The sequence below is a fragment of the Conger conger genome, chromosome 14, assembly GCF_963514075.1.
Source record: "Conger conger chromosome 14, fConCon1.1, whole genome shotgun sequence".
Classification (NCBI taxonomy): Eukaryota; Metazoa; Chordata; class Actinopteri; order Anguilliformes; family Congridae; genus Conger; species Conger conger.
Window position 1 is genome coordinate 10,080,148 of NC_083773.1, and position 18,982 is coordinate 10,099,129.

Sequence of the window (18,982 nt, forward strand, 5' to 3'; positions counted from 1 at the left end):
TCTTTGTTATTTGGATTTGAATGATCGTATCTTTCATGCTACTACTTTCTTTGGTATCTGGTTCAAGGGAAAAGAGAGCCCCCTAGTGGCCACATCAACAACCACATAGGTTTCCGATCCAAGCAGTCAAGCAGGCAACACAGCCACATTTCTGTCTTCAGTAAAGAGATGGCTTCCAGCTGCTGGTTCATAATAAAACGTATTTAAGGAACACGGAAATTAATGTCATAAGGCCTTTAATTAATTTCTGACAAACACGTATTTTTTGGGAAACAGACCAATCGGACAATACAATGAAAATATAATCTAACGTTCATATAACATAGGCCTATTATTATTATTATTATTATTATTATTATTATTATTATTATTGTTGTTGTTGTTGTTGTTGTTGTTGTTGTTGTTGTTAGCATTCATGTATTTAAACTCTTTTTCAAGAGAGGCCTGTTACAAAAAAAACAGATATAAAAAGAAATCAACAGAAAAAGATCTCAAACACACATGACATATAAAATCAAGCTCAGACAGAACAAGTAAAGAAAGTGCAGTAAAACATGTATAAGTAATAAATAGCACGTTCCCATATTCTCAAATCAGGAGGTGTTTACGCATGTGTAACGACTAATTAATTGACATTATTAAGACGTTCGATTAATATTATGGGTAGATTAAGACAGCACGCTAGGCTATATAGCAGGGCAATTCCGGGGGGCCGATGCGTGCAGGCTTTTGTTTCCACCAGTTGGCTAAATCAGCACTTTTTCACAGTAAAACTTTTCACATGGGGACACAACTGTCTTCGACTGTCACTCCTGCGCTTATCAAGAAGCGTAGTTTAAATATGAAATGTATTGGCTGATTAACCCTCGCACCATTGTTATGGTTAATACTATATGGCATGTGGTTTGTGCACAGGAATTTAGAACCACATATGACTTCAAACAACACTACAAAACACAAAATAATGCATAGTTGTGGACAAGTGGTGTAGATATAATTCTGTAAGTATAGAATTAAATAACTGTGTTATTGAAATGGATATTGAAATCCTGGCCGCTAAAAGCACAAAATTGACTATTGCCTCTGCTTGCTATCGTGAATAGCCTACCATAATGTGCCATATTAAATATACGGAATTCTATGAAATAATATTATTCAGTTATACAATTGCTGAAGCTATATATTATACGTGTATGCCTATGTTAATGGTATAGCAATCTGTTTAGTTTAAATATTTCTTCAACGAACGGATTGGCGTCGTGTCGAGTGGTAGCTATCATGCGCTGAAGCTGCCTTATCATCGGTTGTGCGCACTTCCAAATAGTCTGGTAGACTCCTGGAATTCGATATTTGTTTTTGCAAAGAAATTTCACTCTAGTGCTACTGCCATAGATCTTGGCGACAAAAAATCGCAATATGTTCTTTTTAATATTGGTTTGGAGAGACTAAATAAAGTGCCGCAGTATTTGTTTTGTAGCCTATGTAATATCAAATGCCTTGGTGAATTGTACTTATGCTTAAATCGTAGGAGGGGCATCCTGCACGAGGCCTCGTATAGCCCAAATTTCCAAGGACACTCATACTGAACACATAGGTAAGGCCATTTCGGTTAAGCGCAGTAATAGGCTGTTTTAGTCTCAACTGGGCGGAGATTAGACTTTCTCATAGAGCCATTTGGAGGGAGTGGTATATTTCTGTGTACTACTTCAGCGAAGCACACACTACACAGATCTACTGTAAGACTGCAAACCCATTAAGAAGAGACCTCGTGATCGGATACAAAACCACGGATTTTACTCATTTTCAGCGCCGATTTTCTCTCTGTTTTGGAGGATGTTTCCCTTCAGCCACCCAAGAAGGATGACACACACGTTTTGAAAACTCTAAATGGCACAACGCGTCTTGATGAGTGCAGAGTGATCGCAAGGACTGAGATTTCGGTGCGTTGCTTGTTTGGATTCAGTTGTTCATATTGATAAAATAATGCAGCATCCACTGGAGATGGGGGCTCATTACTATCCACCAGATGCGCATCACGACAACCGATCCCACCGATATAGGAGTTTCATGATCGAGGAGATTCTGACTGACCATCCAGACCCAAAGGTGTCCGCCCCGGCAGGGGAGCTACTCAAGTTTGGAGTACAAGCTCTTTTGTCGGCACGGCCCTACCACAATCATTTAGGTAAGGTGAACACAAAGTGATTTGCAATGGGCATTTCATGTCAGGTAGCGCAGCTGTGAAATTATGTACACTGCCAAAAGTTGAAGTGTTATCGTTCTTATCGTGGCTCGAAAACAACTCGACAACTTCAAGCACAATAAATAAAGTCAATATTGGATTTAAGATATTTTTTCTTTCTTTCTTTCTTATTTTAAACACCGATTCTTTAAACTCCTCGCGCTGTGCACTTGAACCCCCTCCACCTCAACAGAATCAACTTCCCAGTTGAGCCGTGGTGCAGCTTTAGGCAAAATAGCTATTGTTTCAATAAACCACTCTATTTTAATATACCTACAAACTGGTCTTTTTGCGCTGTGATTAATGCGTCGATAATGAAAAGCAGTTAAAAATATATAATATATGTAAGCGAATAATATTTTTCTGATTCGTCTGATTTGTAATCGCATTCGCCTTGGTCACCTACTGAATTTTCGCATGCATGAATAGGACCACTGTTATTTCGATAACAGATGTAAAACATTTTTCTTCCCCTTGCCCATTTTTTTCTATAAACAACCTTTGTTCTTACTCAACCCAAGTGGCGAAGGAGGAATTAATATCTGGCGATTCTGACATGAAAACATATCGTGTAGGCTATTTCATGTATAGCTACATATAGCCTTCTAAATAGCCTACTCGCCTTATCCTACATTTATTAAGTATTTTCAGCTAAATACAAGGTACAAACTATTACAAGTCTATTTTAGAAATATAGGCCTACACTGTTCATACATTTAATACATTTAAATGTAAGAACTGCATGGGACGTTCTTCTTTCCCAGTTGCGTGCTAGCTGCTTGCAACTTTTTCGGTCCTTGGGCCTATGATGAAATAAAAAATACAGTACACAATCTATGAAAGGATTTTTTAATCCTACCGTTTCACGTTTTCAGATTTTAGGTTATCATCAATTGAATCCTACTTTAAAGGCGGTATTTGTGTTATTGTGCTATTCGTGTATGAACTGGCTACCTAACTGCTTTCGGGTAATATGCCAGGAGTTATCTGTATCTGTGCAAATATTAGCACTCAATTAATTATATATTAATAAAAACACATTAATGAATACTGCGGTCTGGCAGATAATTTAGTGTTTCCGGAGGGAAACGTTAAAGGTATAAGACGAACTTTGTATATGAGTGTTTTCGTGAGATATCTAATAAATGGTTTAGTTGAGAGGATAATATTTTCCTTTTTTTTCCTTTAGGGCTTCAATTAGGTTTTTGTTTCGTCGAAATTGCACTTCATAGGCTACCGTATAGGCTATATGAAATATACGTTTTTTTGTATTAACAAACGCTTTGGACTTATTTATTATGACTTTTGAACTGCCATAAGCTATGTAGCTACTCAATTGAGAGAGAAGTATGATCATTCTAATTCACATTCATTGTGATTATTTGAAAACTAATTTTATATATCATTATTTGCAGTCTTGAAGGCCGATCAGGGTATCCTTAAGTTTCCAATGTCACCACTGTCATGTTCGCTCGGCGCGCCTTTGGGTTCTGCGCTCCTATCCGGGGCGCCGGGCCTGCAAGTCGGCCCCGCTTCTCATCACCTGCCGCTGGACCTCCACCTTCGCAGTAAACTGGACCCCGGGGGAGACGGAGGGAACAAATCAAAGAAGGGCAGGAGGAGCCGAACTGTCTTTACTGAACTGCAGCTCATGGGCTTGGAGAAAAGATTTGAGAAGCAAAAGTATCTGTCAACACCTGACAGGTATTGCGTGGGCTACATATCTGGAAATTTTACCCTAAAGCACTACAAAATGAATGTTCATTCGATGACATGTGAATGAGAGTATTGTAACTTAGGTTGACCCTTTTGGTTGTAATAAACTCACCAATGAAAGCAATTTGCTTTTAATGAGGTACTCACGTCGCATTGTAGCGCGAACACAAATGAGTTCATTGACAGATAACGTTGAAAAGAAAGCAGCGGCAATGTTTGAAAAAAATGTTTGTTTTTCCCCTGCAGAATAGACCTCGCAGAATCACTGGGCCTTAGTCAACTGCAAGTAAAAACATGGTATCAGAACAGAAGAATGAAGTGGAAAAAAATCGTAAGTATTTTGCCACTTTCACTCCTAAATGCATCGATACACACCATATACAAAACATGCAATCTTCAATGACCCAGTTAATGGTGACAAAGGTGTAGGCCTAGCTACAAATAGCCTATGTAATCATGGAATTTGTGTAAGGAAATATTATCAAGACTGCGGGTTCAGAAACACTCTACTTTAACTGTTTCATATTGGCTACAATGTGGGTTTTGGTTTTAATGACCATGTATAACGCTTTGGATTGTCAGGTCTTGCAAGGTGGCGGATTGGAATCGCCAACCAAACCTAAAGGCCGGCCAAAGAAAAATTCAATTCCCACGAGCGAGCAGCTCTCGGAACAGGAAAGGTCACGAGACACCGACCGTCAGTCAGATGGCTCCTCCTCATCCCATTCCGACGTCAATCAAGAGGAATAGATGTGACGCTCATCCATTTCCCCGATGCAAACTGACTATTGCTTCTAGGATGTATCGAAATATTTCTTGGGAGGGTATATCCCCGAAAGTCAGCGGTTTGACACTAAAGACTATAGGCCTACCCTATGTGGTAGAATGTGTTATATCACTTTTTTCTTCAAAGTCAGTTCCACACAACCCAGGGTTCCTACAACTTGGCACGATGAACTGGTTTCCCCCTCACCATTTTGAAAGGAGGGGACAGAAACACTGGTCAGTAGGTCAACTCTTTCTTTCCATTCGAGGATGCTATTGACCATTTAAACACGCTTTGTTCCGAGTCTTTCTATGTCTTTTTGAGTAAATGATTGAATATTATTAAATATGTTTTCATTAACAGCTATTTGTTCTTTTATTTAATATAATGTTATTTGCCCTAAACGAACAAATTCTTGGACTGTTTAGCGGAATAGTACAGTATATTTAATTAAGCATATTTATGGATGCCTTTTTTCATTCAACCCTTTCATGAGTAGGTTTTTTATTTTTATTGTTCAAGTAGCCTACCCCATTGCTTACAATTACCAGTAGCCTAGTGATTATACAACCAGCATTAGAATGTTCAGTTAAGAACTAATTATAATTTGTGATCTTCCACCTTAAAGGGTTAAGTGATTTGTCATTCCAGTATGCATGAATATTTTGAAGTCGCAACAGGGTTTTAATGACTTTTCCATTTTCTCCTGTGTGCTCTTTCTAGGCAAACAAACAACAAAATTCGTTCCTAAGCTGTTTAGCTCGCAGAGGGAATGAGTCACAATTTCCCCTTTTTATCAGCAATAAAAAACACAGTCAAATTTAACAAAGACCACGTTTTTTCATGCTAAAATGTATTTATATACCTGAAATGTACTAAAGTGGAAAAAAAATGGTTAATGCAGTGTCAACACGACAATAATGTGTTTCTTCTGTCTGAATATAATTTGTCAAACACATTTCGGTGTATTGCAATGCAAGTCGCCTAGGCCTAAATACCACGATGAATTTAGTGGAGGCTCGGTAGTTAGATAAAATCGTCCGATCACTATTCGGAGCACTTGTTAAATGCGTTCAGAAATATAAGCCTACCATATGCGCCAAACAGACCGAAGAACAACAGAACCAGCTCATGGCCGACCTATCCTGTATTTTCATTAACTGCCCGTGCATTGCATTACCATTAGAAACCCACGCAATATACAAAACTGTTACAATTATGATACCAATGAGCTATTTTTGCGCACACGATTTTGCAAGCTATATAGGCTAGCCTATAGACATGTCGTAGAGCACACATGTCTGCCCCAATTATAAAAACGACAAAGCGATCAAACCAGGCCATTATCTTTGACTCTGTAGACTTGTCTGGTTCAAAACTAATTTGGCTGATGAAAATAGATGGTGGCTTTTCCCAAGTCATGGCATAAAGGCCTATTTCCATAAAATCCCAACTTTTCAGATTGCAACTTGAACTTGTGTATTAAGACTGGAATTTTGATCGGCCATCTTAATGCTGTCTGCACCAATATCAATAAGGGCTGCAGAAACGACAATTGTGATTCCAACCAACGATGAGTAAAACAAGAGGTTTGGATTTGAAAAAAAAATAAACCCGTTCCTATTGTTTATATAAAAACTATAAAAAATATATATAGCCCCACAGACATGAGATTAGAAATTAGTAGTTGGAATATATAGTCTTGTCACATATTTTTTTAATTGCATTGTGCTCGACTTCTGGAATTGGAATTAATATATTTAAATCCTCTATTAATGTCAAAGTACGTTCACACATAACTACAAACAGGCTATATTTGCACGTGCAAAATGAATAAAACTTCACTATAATACATGAACTTCACTATGTTCGCCTTATCAATCAAATCAGTGTTTTCCTGGACAGATAGGCCAACCTGCATTTCATAAATGTGACCTGTCCTATCAAAATCAGTCGTTTTGACACCAAAAGGTATTTAGAATTTTGAGAAACTAATTGAAAGATGAGAATGTACGCTTTCTAACGATAGCAAAGTTATCTCTCTACTCCATATATCAAGGGAGTTGTGTCCCGTTTCGTTTTGAGTGCCATCAAACCATTTTTGATCATTTTTTACATAAACATGAATTTACTTGAAATTGGCTGTCGCGACTGATTATGATAGATGATAGAGCGGGTCACAAATATATGAAATGTTATAAATTGAAGCATGCCTGTTATCTGTTTTCTGAAGCGCCGTTTAGAAAGAATAATAATGAAAAGTGCAGTTGATTCATGTCAAGCTGTGCTTCGGGAACGGTAGTGTTATTGAGAAACGGAACCAGGGAGAGACCTGCAACCGTGTGCCACAGAAAGAGCACTGGGGCCAAGCAGGCAGAGTTATGGTCGGCCACCCCATTCTAAAACTTTGCTGTTCGTTCTAGACTTAACTGACACTACCACGTATTTGTTGTTTGGTATCTAATATATCTAACAATTTTGTACGACTGCCAAAACAGAAATGCGATTGCGTCAGGGTCTCTTCATTTTCTTCTAAGACTTCCCAATATCTTTTTATACTTTTTTGTATTTGTTTGTTTTCATCTTTTTCACGCGCAAATTCAGGAGCCCTTGCCCCAAATTTATAGTTTATACGTACATCCTACATTCTAACAATTCAGATTCCTATCCTAACCCGTTGCAAAGCAAAATATGATGGTTACTTTTTTCACATATATTTTTGATTCAAAACGTTTGCAATGCTTTATAATTGGTTTGTATTGCGAGGCCTGCAGAAAGCAAGCAAGAACTCAGCCAAGTTCATATTTGTGTTCTAAAATATATATATAGGTAATATGCTGTATCATTTTCAGCCACATGACATGAAATAGCTTTTTAAGATCTTTAATTACGGGAAGAAGTGTTTAGAATTAGGGTTAACTAGTTGGCTACAGGAGATCCTGCACGAATGCCAATTTTCATTAAACCTTGAATTCAGGGAGAAAATGTTTACTCTATAGCGTAAATATGTGGCATGTGCCATTGGATAACATAATATTTTTAGAACTTTGGACAAAGTTATTTATTCCAGAATAAATATTTACAGAATAATTTTTAATCATAGAAATTGGCCTCAACGCTATAGGGTCCAGGGGTATGCACGGAAATGGTTCCTGAAATTATGTCTATTGAACTGCCAAGAAGGTGAGAAAGGTGTTCAGGAAACTCAATTTATTTTGCATCTTTGTTTCTCTTAATACGTTCATTCAATAATTACATTATAATAACCAGCGTATACAGGCTAGAGTGGTTTCAGATATGCGCAGTGATTATGGGCCTACAGTTTTCGAAACAGGCCCAGTAATTGTGAAGGTGAGGTATACAAATTCCATATATGTGAATATGCAGGTTGTTTTCTTGTTGAATACTCGATCTCTCGGCAGGTGTAGGCCTTTCTATAGGCCTAGGCTCATCAGGTGAGGGCATCGCAACAAATACTTAAAATAGTAGGCTTATAACCCAGGGAAATGCTCAATCGTCTCATCTTGACTATACCAATCAAACATTTTCCATAATTCGTGAATAATAAATCATTTGGCGCTTTATTTACCTAATTATGTAATAAGGTGCTTTGATTTGAATATCCAGCGTTCACACTTTGGTGAAAAACCGACTAATTTGATCCATAACATATTTTCATTATGTTGAAACATGTATCTTACATGTTCTTGAAAGTAATAGTTTCGTCCACGTTTCAAATAGACTGCCTATAGGCTCTGTAATTACTTCATAGACTTGTGCTGCAATCATATGTGTTCATCTTTTGAATAGGATTTCTATTTCTCTCTAAACCATTAAAATGTGTTATGTTTTGAAAGAGGGATGGGTACCCTTATTAGATTTTCGCTTAACAGACGAGTTTAAGCTAAACATTCACTTAATGAATTGTCCAATTGTCAGCAAAGCCATCTCGCGATGCTATTCCTTGAGTATTATGTTTACCATCGTATCTTACTGTCCTTACTTGGCTTAATTTAGCACATTGTAATTGGAAGCTCAAAAATTAAGGCTTGTGAGATATGACACAACACTACCATTAGTACAGTTTTAACTACTCTTGGATAGAAAAAAAATAAAATAACTCTAAGCATTTTCCAGAATATGTCGGTATTATTTATTCTATTTTATTTTATTTATTTACTACAACTGATTAGGTACTTCATCAGTTGAAGTCACATATACTTAATAATCTTGCATACAACCACTGTCCATAATCAAAAGTACAGTGTGATTAATATGTCTGGATTATACGTAGGTATAGGCATGCAAGTAGTGTGCCTATATAAACGTATTTGGAAAATAACATTCCAGATATGACATAATTCTACAGTGCCATGATGCTATAGGTATTCTGTCGTACTGCTGATTAATTGAGTTAATTGGCATGCTAACCACATTAGCCAATATTACATGGGCGACTATTCACACAAAATGAAATGTTGTGGTAGATCACTGTGAGTTGCAAGCAAACAAACTTGATGTTCAAAATATAAACCATACAAGTCTGAAATTCTACTTATTCGAAGAATATTTTTATTTTATTATTTCACACAATTGCTGTATTTCCTCAACATAATTTATGGATATGTATTAGTGCCTACGTATGTATTGTGCCGGAATTTAAACTAAATTTAAAACTAGCCCACCCGTTCAAATGTGCTTCCGAACACTGAAATCGCTAAGACTGATTCAGTTGCCTTTTATAGTCTTGAAATCTACAGAAATATAACGGAGTGGAAAAACAGATAAATCTACTAATTCGTTCCAACTGGTTTAGTTATGATGCACCATTGTACTGGGCTTTAGCCTATACCTTCATAATTATCTAATAATGGCGAGTAGTCTTGCTAATCAGACACCTTGAACCATTCCTGATGGTAAAACTCATTCATTAAGTGCATTTCAGGCATGAATTTTGGCGTTTATTGCAAAAAGATTTATTAAGCTTTGTGCAAGTATGAAACTCTTATCATGGGTCAAATATACCAGAAACATTATTAGGATTTTAAAGCAATACAGAAATAAAAAATATTCAATATATAGCCTATGTTCTTTATCTAAATTTCAAACAATCTATGCAATATACACACGATTAATGGTTGCCATTTGCTAAATTACAATTAACTATGAATGTGGCATTCATTTGTGATAGATAGGATTCATATTTTTAAAAATGCACGAAGATATGAATAGTTTACATCTGATATACTCATCTATGAAAAAAAATCGTTATTATATTCAAAGAAACCCTAAAGGCATAAAGCAAATACAGATGATGAGCAACCAACAGAAACGCAAAACGACAAAAAACTACATTCACACTGGTTTAGTCACTCAAAAGCATAATTCCTCTTGTATTAAAAGATTAAAACGGTTGAATGTCTACTCCAACACAAAGCTTACATAATCCGTTTTGTGTTCCTCTATGAAGACATTTTGTATTGGAAGACAATGTTTATCTTAATAACAGCCACTAGGGTGCTGCTATCACTCCTGATGCTGCTGCTGCTGTTGCTACTACAGTCTGCAGTACCAGGTTAACAAATTCTATCACAAGACCCAACAGCCCTTATTACCTCTCTGCTGCTAATGCTACAACAATAACAACAGCTAACAATAACAAAGATTGCAAATAATAATTGTATGCAATAATGTGAATTTTACATCGATTGAATTACAGTTATAAATAGCCAAACAACGCAGTGTCTGCTTATATGAGTCCTTATGCACTCTGCGCAGTTCATTTTACGCATACTATTTTGTTGTGCATACATATCCTTCTACGCTCATCGTTACATTTATGATTAAAGTGTATTGTCAAAGGCTAATTAGCATTTCTTTAGAGCAAGGTGAAGGTATATCCGATGGGTTACAGTGGAGGTCATCCCGGTATAAGCCTAGTATATGTAGGGACCTAATTTTAAGAATCCACATCAGGATGGCTGCATAGCGATGGAGGTTGACTATATGGTACAATTTAAAGCCAAAATATATTAATCAACCGTTCCCTGCTTAAGAATACTAATTAAATTGTTGAAAAAATAAATAGGGTGCCAATCAGTAAGAGCAGTCACATGCCATATGCCCACGTTTATGCAGAGGGAATGAGAAGGTTAAATGGCTAATTAACCTTTTCATGTCATTACAGGGTTTGGTTTTCTGTAGTGCCTGACAAAATTATCATTTCATTAATGCAGTTTGAATATGAATTAAATAGTGACTGCACTATATGTAAGCCTAACATACCCGCATGCATATAGGCCTACGCATATACAAAGAAAACGCAGTATCAGTACGTTTTTGCCAAATATAACGTCCAGAAGACGACATTGGTTAATATTCGTGTGCCTATATCTGTAGACGGACTAATACTACAATATAGCGGATCATAGCGGATAGCAAATAACGTATTGACTTTGTTCTTTAAATGCATTAATTCTTTACGTAGCCTATTCTATTTGCGCTGAACGAGTACACAGACCCGGTCACCGTTGTTGAGTAGCTACAGTTGATTGATAGCTACTTGAGGGAACTGTTGATTTGCTTTTTTTTACTTTTACGCAGTTTCACACATTTTTAGTTGTAGGCTAAGCGGTAAAAAGTGTTACATCAACTAGCTAGAGCACATTTTATTGCTTTTGTGATTACTTCAATAGGCCTACTAACTCATTGTGACTGAACATTAATGTTTAATATATTAGCCTATGCATTTACTTGTTTTTGATGAATGAATAATGCATACTTAGGACTATAGTAATCACTACTAGCTATAGTTCAGTTTGTATAGGAATATTGTTATGAGTTATTAATATACATGACCCGTTACAATGATAGGCCAATTAAACGGGCTTTAAATGTGGTATCATTGATATAATTTATAAAATATTCGTTTGCTCGTTTGAAACCATATTCCCTGGATTTGTGTTAAACGGAAACACGTTGCAACCCTGTTAAGCCATCAAATAGGGTGTTTAGACAAATAATCATGTAGAAGTAGGCTAATCATTTCTGCCATTATTGTCATGGTTTAACGCAATTTCTTAATTATTATTATATTTTTCAAGGCTTTCACTAACAGCTAACGGGTTGACACAAACAATATAATTAATTTATGGACATGATAAGTATCTAATTTGGCCATTAAATTACTGTTGACTTTAGAAAAAGGACCTTTGATTTTCCAAAGGCCTACCTGCGGGGGAAAAAAACTTTTATTCTGGTTTTAGTATCTGCAAAGTCTGCGGTAGGGCTACCAGGTTAATAACGTTCCTTACCTGGCATTTATATCAATGCGTAACACTGAATAAACAGCTGAAGAGCTCAGGGAACTGCATGTGGACACTTGTTTTGGAGCAATGTTGGACTGTAATTTATTGAAGAGAAACCACACCCCTAAAACTAATACGCTGATCCCGAGAAAGGTTAAATATGAAATAGCTATTTAAATAGAAAACCGATGATAGAAAGTTAACATTTGGTGCTCAGGTTTTCTCCGCACGTGCTTTCTGAAGCAATAAACCCGACTTGGTGTTCTTATGGATGGAATAGGCTATAGGCCTATCGGCCTATTAATCCAGTTCACTCATATACCATGTAGCACCTTGGCTTAGCAACAGTGTAGATTTGAAGTTAACCTGGTAGTCTTCCTTAATGCTACCACACCACATTTTATTCAACCAAGAGTTTTGAGTGAAAGGTTTCTTACTTTAATTCAGTTAATTCAAGTTTAGGCACACTGGGTATGCCATTTCATAAATTTCATTTCATGCCATATCTTAATTTCCGTAGCCTATCAGAAATAGTATCATTTTTAGTTAATTGTATTTTAACTTTAGTCTCAATTTAGTTTCAGGGCTCCTGTGTACCTGAAGTTTTTTTTAAAGAAACGGAAATATAATTTCATATTTTGCAGCATTACGCTTCTTTTTGTTATACAAGTACATATAATTCGCTGTTGATTCATTATTCAGTTTTCGTCAATATGACTCCTGATGTCGTGATTAGGCTATATCGAATTACAGCAGAACCACCGCAAACAAGCACAACAAACACAGCAAAAACGAAAACAACAACAACAACAACAACAACAATAATAATAATAATAATAATAATAATAATATGCCAAATAATAGGCCTAATAATAATTAATAAAAAGAATAAGATATATTATTATAAAGGAAAGTGGTTTGATTAGTTTATTTCACCTGTCACTAGTTGGGTTCACAAACAAAACCGAAGATAACACCAGTTTTGATAATTTCATAAAATAATTATTTAATAATCCAATAATCCAAACATTGAATGTATGGGGTATGTGAAATTACGTTTATTTTTTATTTATTTTTTATCAGAAAAGCAATATAAAATAAGATTATAGTTAAATCACAGTCTGGGGTTAGATCCAATTTCCTCAATTTTATCCTTGTATCACTTTGTGCCAAATCCCTTCTTGCATTTGGCCTTATATGTCTGGTTAACTCAAACTGAAATTTGGTGTTGCTTTTGGCATCTGACCGATGAATCCAAAAGAGTTTCTGCTTCTTTGAGCCAAGGCCTAATATGGAATAATTATCTTTAATGAGATTTCAGAGAAATGGCTCTCATGTTTGAATATTGGTTCCATTAAATCTGTGTGGAAAAAGTAAGTTTTTCTGTGGTGGAAAAATGCGACTTTTATTGCTTCAACAAGCTTATTATTTATCTGTTTAACAACAAAAAACAATTAAGCAATTAATTACTCGCCACCTGGCACTTCAAAATAAGCAGTATTATACAACCACGCAGATCAAGATATTTTGCTTACTATTTATCTATTATCTATTTATTCTTAGAACTATAGCGTAAGATGAGAACAAATAGCAAATAGCAAATAGTTATCATGAAACAAAGTGGGAGAAAGAACAGAAATACTTCAAGTTCAAGTTGTTTTACAGTGAAGTGTACAGCATTTATTAAGCATTCAGAAAGTAAATTTTTCTGATATTGATATTGATTTTGTCACTTCATAATTAATCGCTGTTGAAGCTATTTTGCCATGTGTGTTTTTATTCATTCGTCCCTTAAAGTGTATTATTCAGATCTTTTAGGACTTCCCTCGTGAACGCGGCATGTGATAACCATGGATATCAGGATTAATTAAGCGCAGTCTTCCGTGCTGATCTGTTTTCAATCCTATAACACGTAGCATGACTAGAAACCTTAACATGGCCATTTAAAAGAACTCTTTGAATCATCCAACATAATAATACATCAAACAATTAACAAGCTCATCTGAGTCCTTTTTTATTTTGTCATGATGTTTTTTTTCTTAGTCAATGATGTTTTCATGAGCCAAAGCATCTATATCGCTCTATCATTCACGTGACAGCACGTAGTACACTTCACTCATAGACTTGGAGCTGAGCAGGGTATAATATTGTTTAATTACTTCCTCTTGCTGATTCATAAGCTGCCCCAATACTCAGAGGTATGAAAAATAGCACATAATCATCTAAAGTGTGAATTTCCCCAGAGTGATGACTGATTTTTTTAATTACAATTTTTGCATTGCAAACCATACATATTCTTTGAGTATTAGCAGGAAAATTGTAATTGACAAGGAAATAGTTATTATTGCAAAACCAAAGTGTTGCCTTAGTGGGAACGAAATCCTTTAAAACAACGAGACATAAACCATTTCACCTTCACTGTTCTGAAACTGTGATTGCATCAGTCTGCTCTTTTCCAGAGGAAAGATTTGATTAATTACATAAAGAAATGCACATCGAACATGCATTTTAATATAGTATAAATATTTATACTGTGGACTATTTATGGAGGGACAAATCTGTTTGTAAAGACATGGGACATACAGTACATGTTAGAGGAAACATTTCATCCTTAAGAATAACAAGCACTTTTAAAATGAAATAATATACTCTCATCAGTATTGTCAGCATTATTTAATGTAGACAAATAGTAATATCAATGTGACTAGTCAGACGTATATGCAGAAGTCATAATTCAAGTGAAGTTAAAGTAGATTACATTTTTGAGCTTAATTAAGCAATTTTGAAAAGTAAAATGTAGTACATCCAGATAAGATAAAAGTGCCCTAGTGCCTGTGATTTTGGTTTGCAGAAGGATTTGGCTGAGGTTAAGATAAACATTTATCCTTAAGCTTATTTGTCCTTTTTTAACAATTAAAAGCAATATACTTTTTCTTCAAAAGTTCTTCACAGTTTTTCAAAAACTTCAAAAAGTTCAGCAAAAACCTGTCAAACTAGGTTTGTGAAGAGATCAGGTGAACTTACTGGAAAGTCAAACTTAAGAACAAACCTTTAAAATATAAGTGGACCTTATTTATCAATAAAATTATGGTCAACATCTGAGATTTAAGACACAATTTTGACAAAATGAGCAAATTGGGTGAATTTCAGCATACACATTGGTTTGTCCATGTATTTAGTAACCCAAATGTGCTCTCTTAGGAGGCGGTTATAACGCATGCCAAGGCACTATAGAGTACATAATGCCATGCAGAATAAGGGACATCTTTGAAGTGAAACAGGCATTCATAGAGTTCCCCAGGCAGGTTCCCAATAGCCCTCTCCCGTTAAAAATGGATTTTGTTTTATGTCCTAATCCAAACAACATTTACAATATTACCCCTCTCTTTCAAAGTTGGTTTTGGTGCAGGTGCTGAAAATGGGTGTAAATAGACCATCATACTGTTGGTGGAATGTATTTAAGTCTCTAAGAACCGTTGGGCAAAGACAGGTGCTCTGTCTTCTTGACGCTTTGGTCTTAAACAAAGCTGAAATTCTACATTATGATGCTCGAGGTTCTCAGAGTAATGAACACAAACCTTTCCCTCCCAAACCCATGGATCTGAGTGTAGAGGCATACCTGAGAGAATCTTCTTTTTCTTCAGTTTTTATAAACTTCTGACAAGAGCTATTTCATTGTATAAACAGTTTTAAAGATAACTGAGTGCATTAAAGTATGACCCTCTCTGTCTGATTCAATCTAGATGGACTATAAGCCTTATCCTTCGACAGGACAAAACATCAAACATTTAATTTTCCAATAGTATAGCAATAACTATGAAATGTTTCTCTAATATTTCTGGAGCTTGTTGACTGCAGATCAAATGTTCATTTAAAACACCGCATTATAGTCGGTTATCTATTATCTTAATTTACTGCATAAATCATAATAATGTATATTTACAATTGGAAATACAGAGAGCTTGGTTATAAAAAGTGATTAAATTCATTGGGAAAAATACAAATAAAAGTATCTAGCTAATGGTGAGATAACCTTTCTCAAGTAGGCCCTACACTGGCGCATTCTATGCACTTCACTGTGAAAGCGGCTATAAAACCCACTCAAATGAACACCATGAGGTTTATTTTGCGGGTAATAGTCACATTGTCCGCAAAATAATATCCAGGGATGTAGATGGCAAATCATTTACAGAATCTATAAAACATATCCCTGCATCTTATCAAATGTGGTTTGCACCTCTCATATCATATCCATTTGAATATCCGAAGGCCTGCACGCATTCACATATCTGTTTTACATTAATTCGGAGGATATGCTCTTGCGCTAGCCTCTGTATCAACATTGTCTCACTTTATAGCTTTAGCTATGCGTATAGAAGCAGTGGCTTCCCAGCTATTTGGATTCTGGCAATTTCAGATGCCTGTTAATCATAAAAAAAAAACGATAACTTATCCAAATGTTCCTTTTCGGAACCTGCGTGTGCACTGGTGGTCCTTTGTTACAGTTCTCCGTTTGGAAGAAAATGGCTTTCCTCGCGTATCCACTGGTGCTGACCCTGTCCAACCCCCCTCCCGCTCCCCACTCCCAAGCAAATTGTTTAATCATTCCTTAGCGCTCAGTTAGCATGTCCAGCTCGTGTTCTGGTGTAATCATATGCAGATTAAAGACAGGTCCACCCAAACACTGGACTGGGAGATGGTTAGAGGTGGGGGGGGGGCTCTTGTAAAGAGAGAGGAAGCACGACCAAGGTAATGAAAGGCAGTGACCACAGTAACACCAATTAACGTTTTTCAACAGCGCTGCAAAAAAGAACGAAAAAAGTGTGGGGGTGTCTTTTTTCCCCCCTTCTAGGTCAATACTGGACTGTTGTTCGTTTCACAGCAACTCTAAAAGGCGGCTGATGTAGCCACCATCCACATGTAGATTTTTCTCCCCTGGGTCTTAAATGCAGCTAGGGTTGGATAGCCCCGACTTCCGACATAAATTACAATCAAGAGGAAGAGTCAGCCTCCAGGAATCTGGTGATTTGGAACTTCCACGTGAGGCGCAATTTAATCATTAGGAGGACCCTTTGTGGAGGCTCGATAGCACGCCAGTACGTGGGGGACGCTGACCCCAATTTCTGAAGCGGGTGTTTGTGGAGTCAAAAGGTGCACGTTTAAACAGAATACGTCTTGGGGGCCCGCGGTTGAACGTCCGCCCTGGTGCGCACAGGAGAAATTATCCACGATTAAAGCCTTTCTGATTAATCTAACGTATGTGCCAAAACTGCACATGCGGCGTATGATCCCAATTAGAATGAAACCCAACCCGGTCGGCGCTGGAGAGCCGGGGCTTCGCTCGACGGTTACTCCGACGTTCCGCCTCCTATTTGCCTTGGACTCTCCTTGACAAAAGTTTCCTTTTTCCCCCCTCTGCTGCATGCTAGTAAATGTAATTTTCAAGAGAGAATTCAGACCAACAGTCCGGCCAAAAAAACAATGCCTATAAACACTGCACAGATGCAATGGGAGTACGTTGAGTAGGCCTGAAAGAACATGAAATGATTTTTCGAAAGTATTTTCCCCCCATTTGGTAATAGAAAGATGGAGTCGTTCGTGCCAAAGGAAACAGATTTTCAACTGGAATGTTTAAAAATGTACAATTACACCACTGTCATTACTTGTGAAGGAAGGGGGAAATGTGCGAGATTAAAGATGTGGCCTAATGAGTTTTCTGGAGAGGAATGAGTCGCATTAATCACGCAGGCCGTGGGACGCGTGTAGGTGGCACCTTGAGTGTCTCCAGGTCGCGAACAGGAAACACTGCAAGTGTATCCCGCTCGGTAACAGAATTCTGCTGTTGTACTGGAATGATGGATGGCAAAGTAGTACAGCATGTTAGATCCATCAAAAACACAGCCTTTTGTGGGGAGTGGAGCTTTTTCACTAACCCCAGAGAGCTGTCATGTTTAAAGGCTTTTGGCCTTTTTGACACAAATCCTGTCCGTTTAATTTTTTTATTGGGTAGCGGCTGGGGGGGGTGTTTGAACAACGGATAACCTTCCATAGTGTGCTATGTATTAGCTGAGAGAGGGAGGGAGGGAGAGAGAGAGAGAGAGAGAGAGAGAGAGAGAGAGAGAGAGAGAGAGAGAGGGAGAGAGAGAATGAATAACCAGGAATAAGGTCTCCACTGTTCAGCTTCCATGTTCACACATGCCCATGCCAGTGAGCAGGCAGTCACCCAAAGCTGCACCATAAAATAAACACCATTTTACATGTCCCACGGCCTCAGAGTTATGCTTTATAATTCATAATGACCAAAATGTGTTTTCTTCCTGCCATTTCCCTCCACTGCACATTTATTTTCTTTTGTATAAAAATACACCCACAGGCAAGCGTTCTCCAACAATGACAAACTGGATCAAAATAATTGTGTTATTATTATTATTATTATTATTATTATTATTATTATTATTATTATTATTATTATTATTATTATTGTTGTTGTTGTTATTAGTATAATTATTATTATCATTATTAACAAATAGTTTGTATTAGGTCATATACAGTGTAACCTTTGATTTAGCGATGAATGGGGTCTTAACTTGAGCGCCATTTGAAGAAAAAAAGAAAAGAATTAAAAAATGGTATTTGGATGACATGTCAATTCAATGAAGGGAAGTAGATGGAAAACATTTGTTGGGCTTAACTCACTGCCCGATGTCTACCGCAAGTCTGCGCGAAGGCTTTTAGTGAAGCTAAATCATTAATCCTGGATTCAAGGCATTTCCACTTTTAATAGACTTCAATTAAAAGCACTATTTCCTAAAGTCAGTGTCAGGTGTTTTCCTACAGCCCGCTAAATGACTGCTCACAGTCATAGCACTAATGGACGAAGGCATTAAGGTCCTGGCCCACAACATAAACAAGAACACATCACTCCATCTGCTCCTCTGCCAATCTGATGTC

General features: G+C 36.8%; 1 protein-coding gene across 1 annotated transcript; it reads left to right on the plus strand.

Annotated features, from left to right (window-relative positions):
* Nucleotides 1-1,983: 1,983 nt before the first annotated feature.
* barx1 (BARX homeobox 1) lies at nucleotides 1,984-4,775 on the plus strand. Its single transcript, XM_061220999.1, has 4 exons — nucleotides 1,984-2,185; nucleotides 3,658-3,946; nucleotides 4,205-4,289; nucleotides 4,541-4,775. The coding sequence occupies exons 1-4, from the start codon at nucleotides 1,984-1,986 to the stop codon at nucleotides 4,706-4,708; spliced, it is 744 nt and encodes a 247-aa protein (XP_061076983.1). The 3' UTR covers nucleotides 4,709-4,775.
* The last annotated feature ends 14,207 nt before the right edge of the window (nucleotides 4,776-18,982 follow it).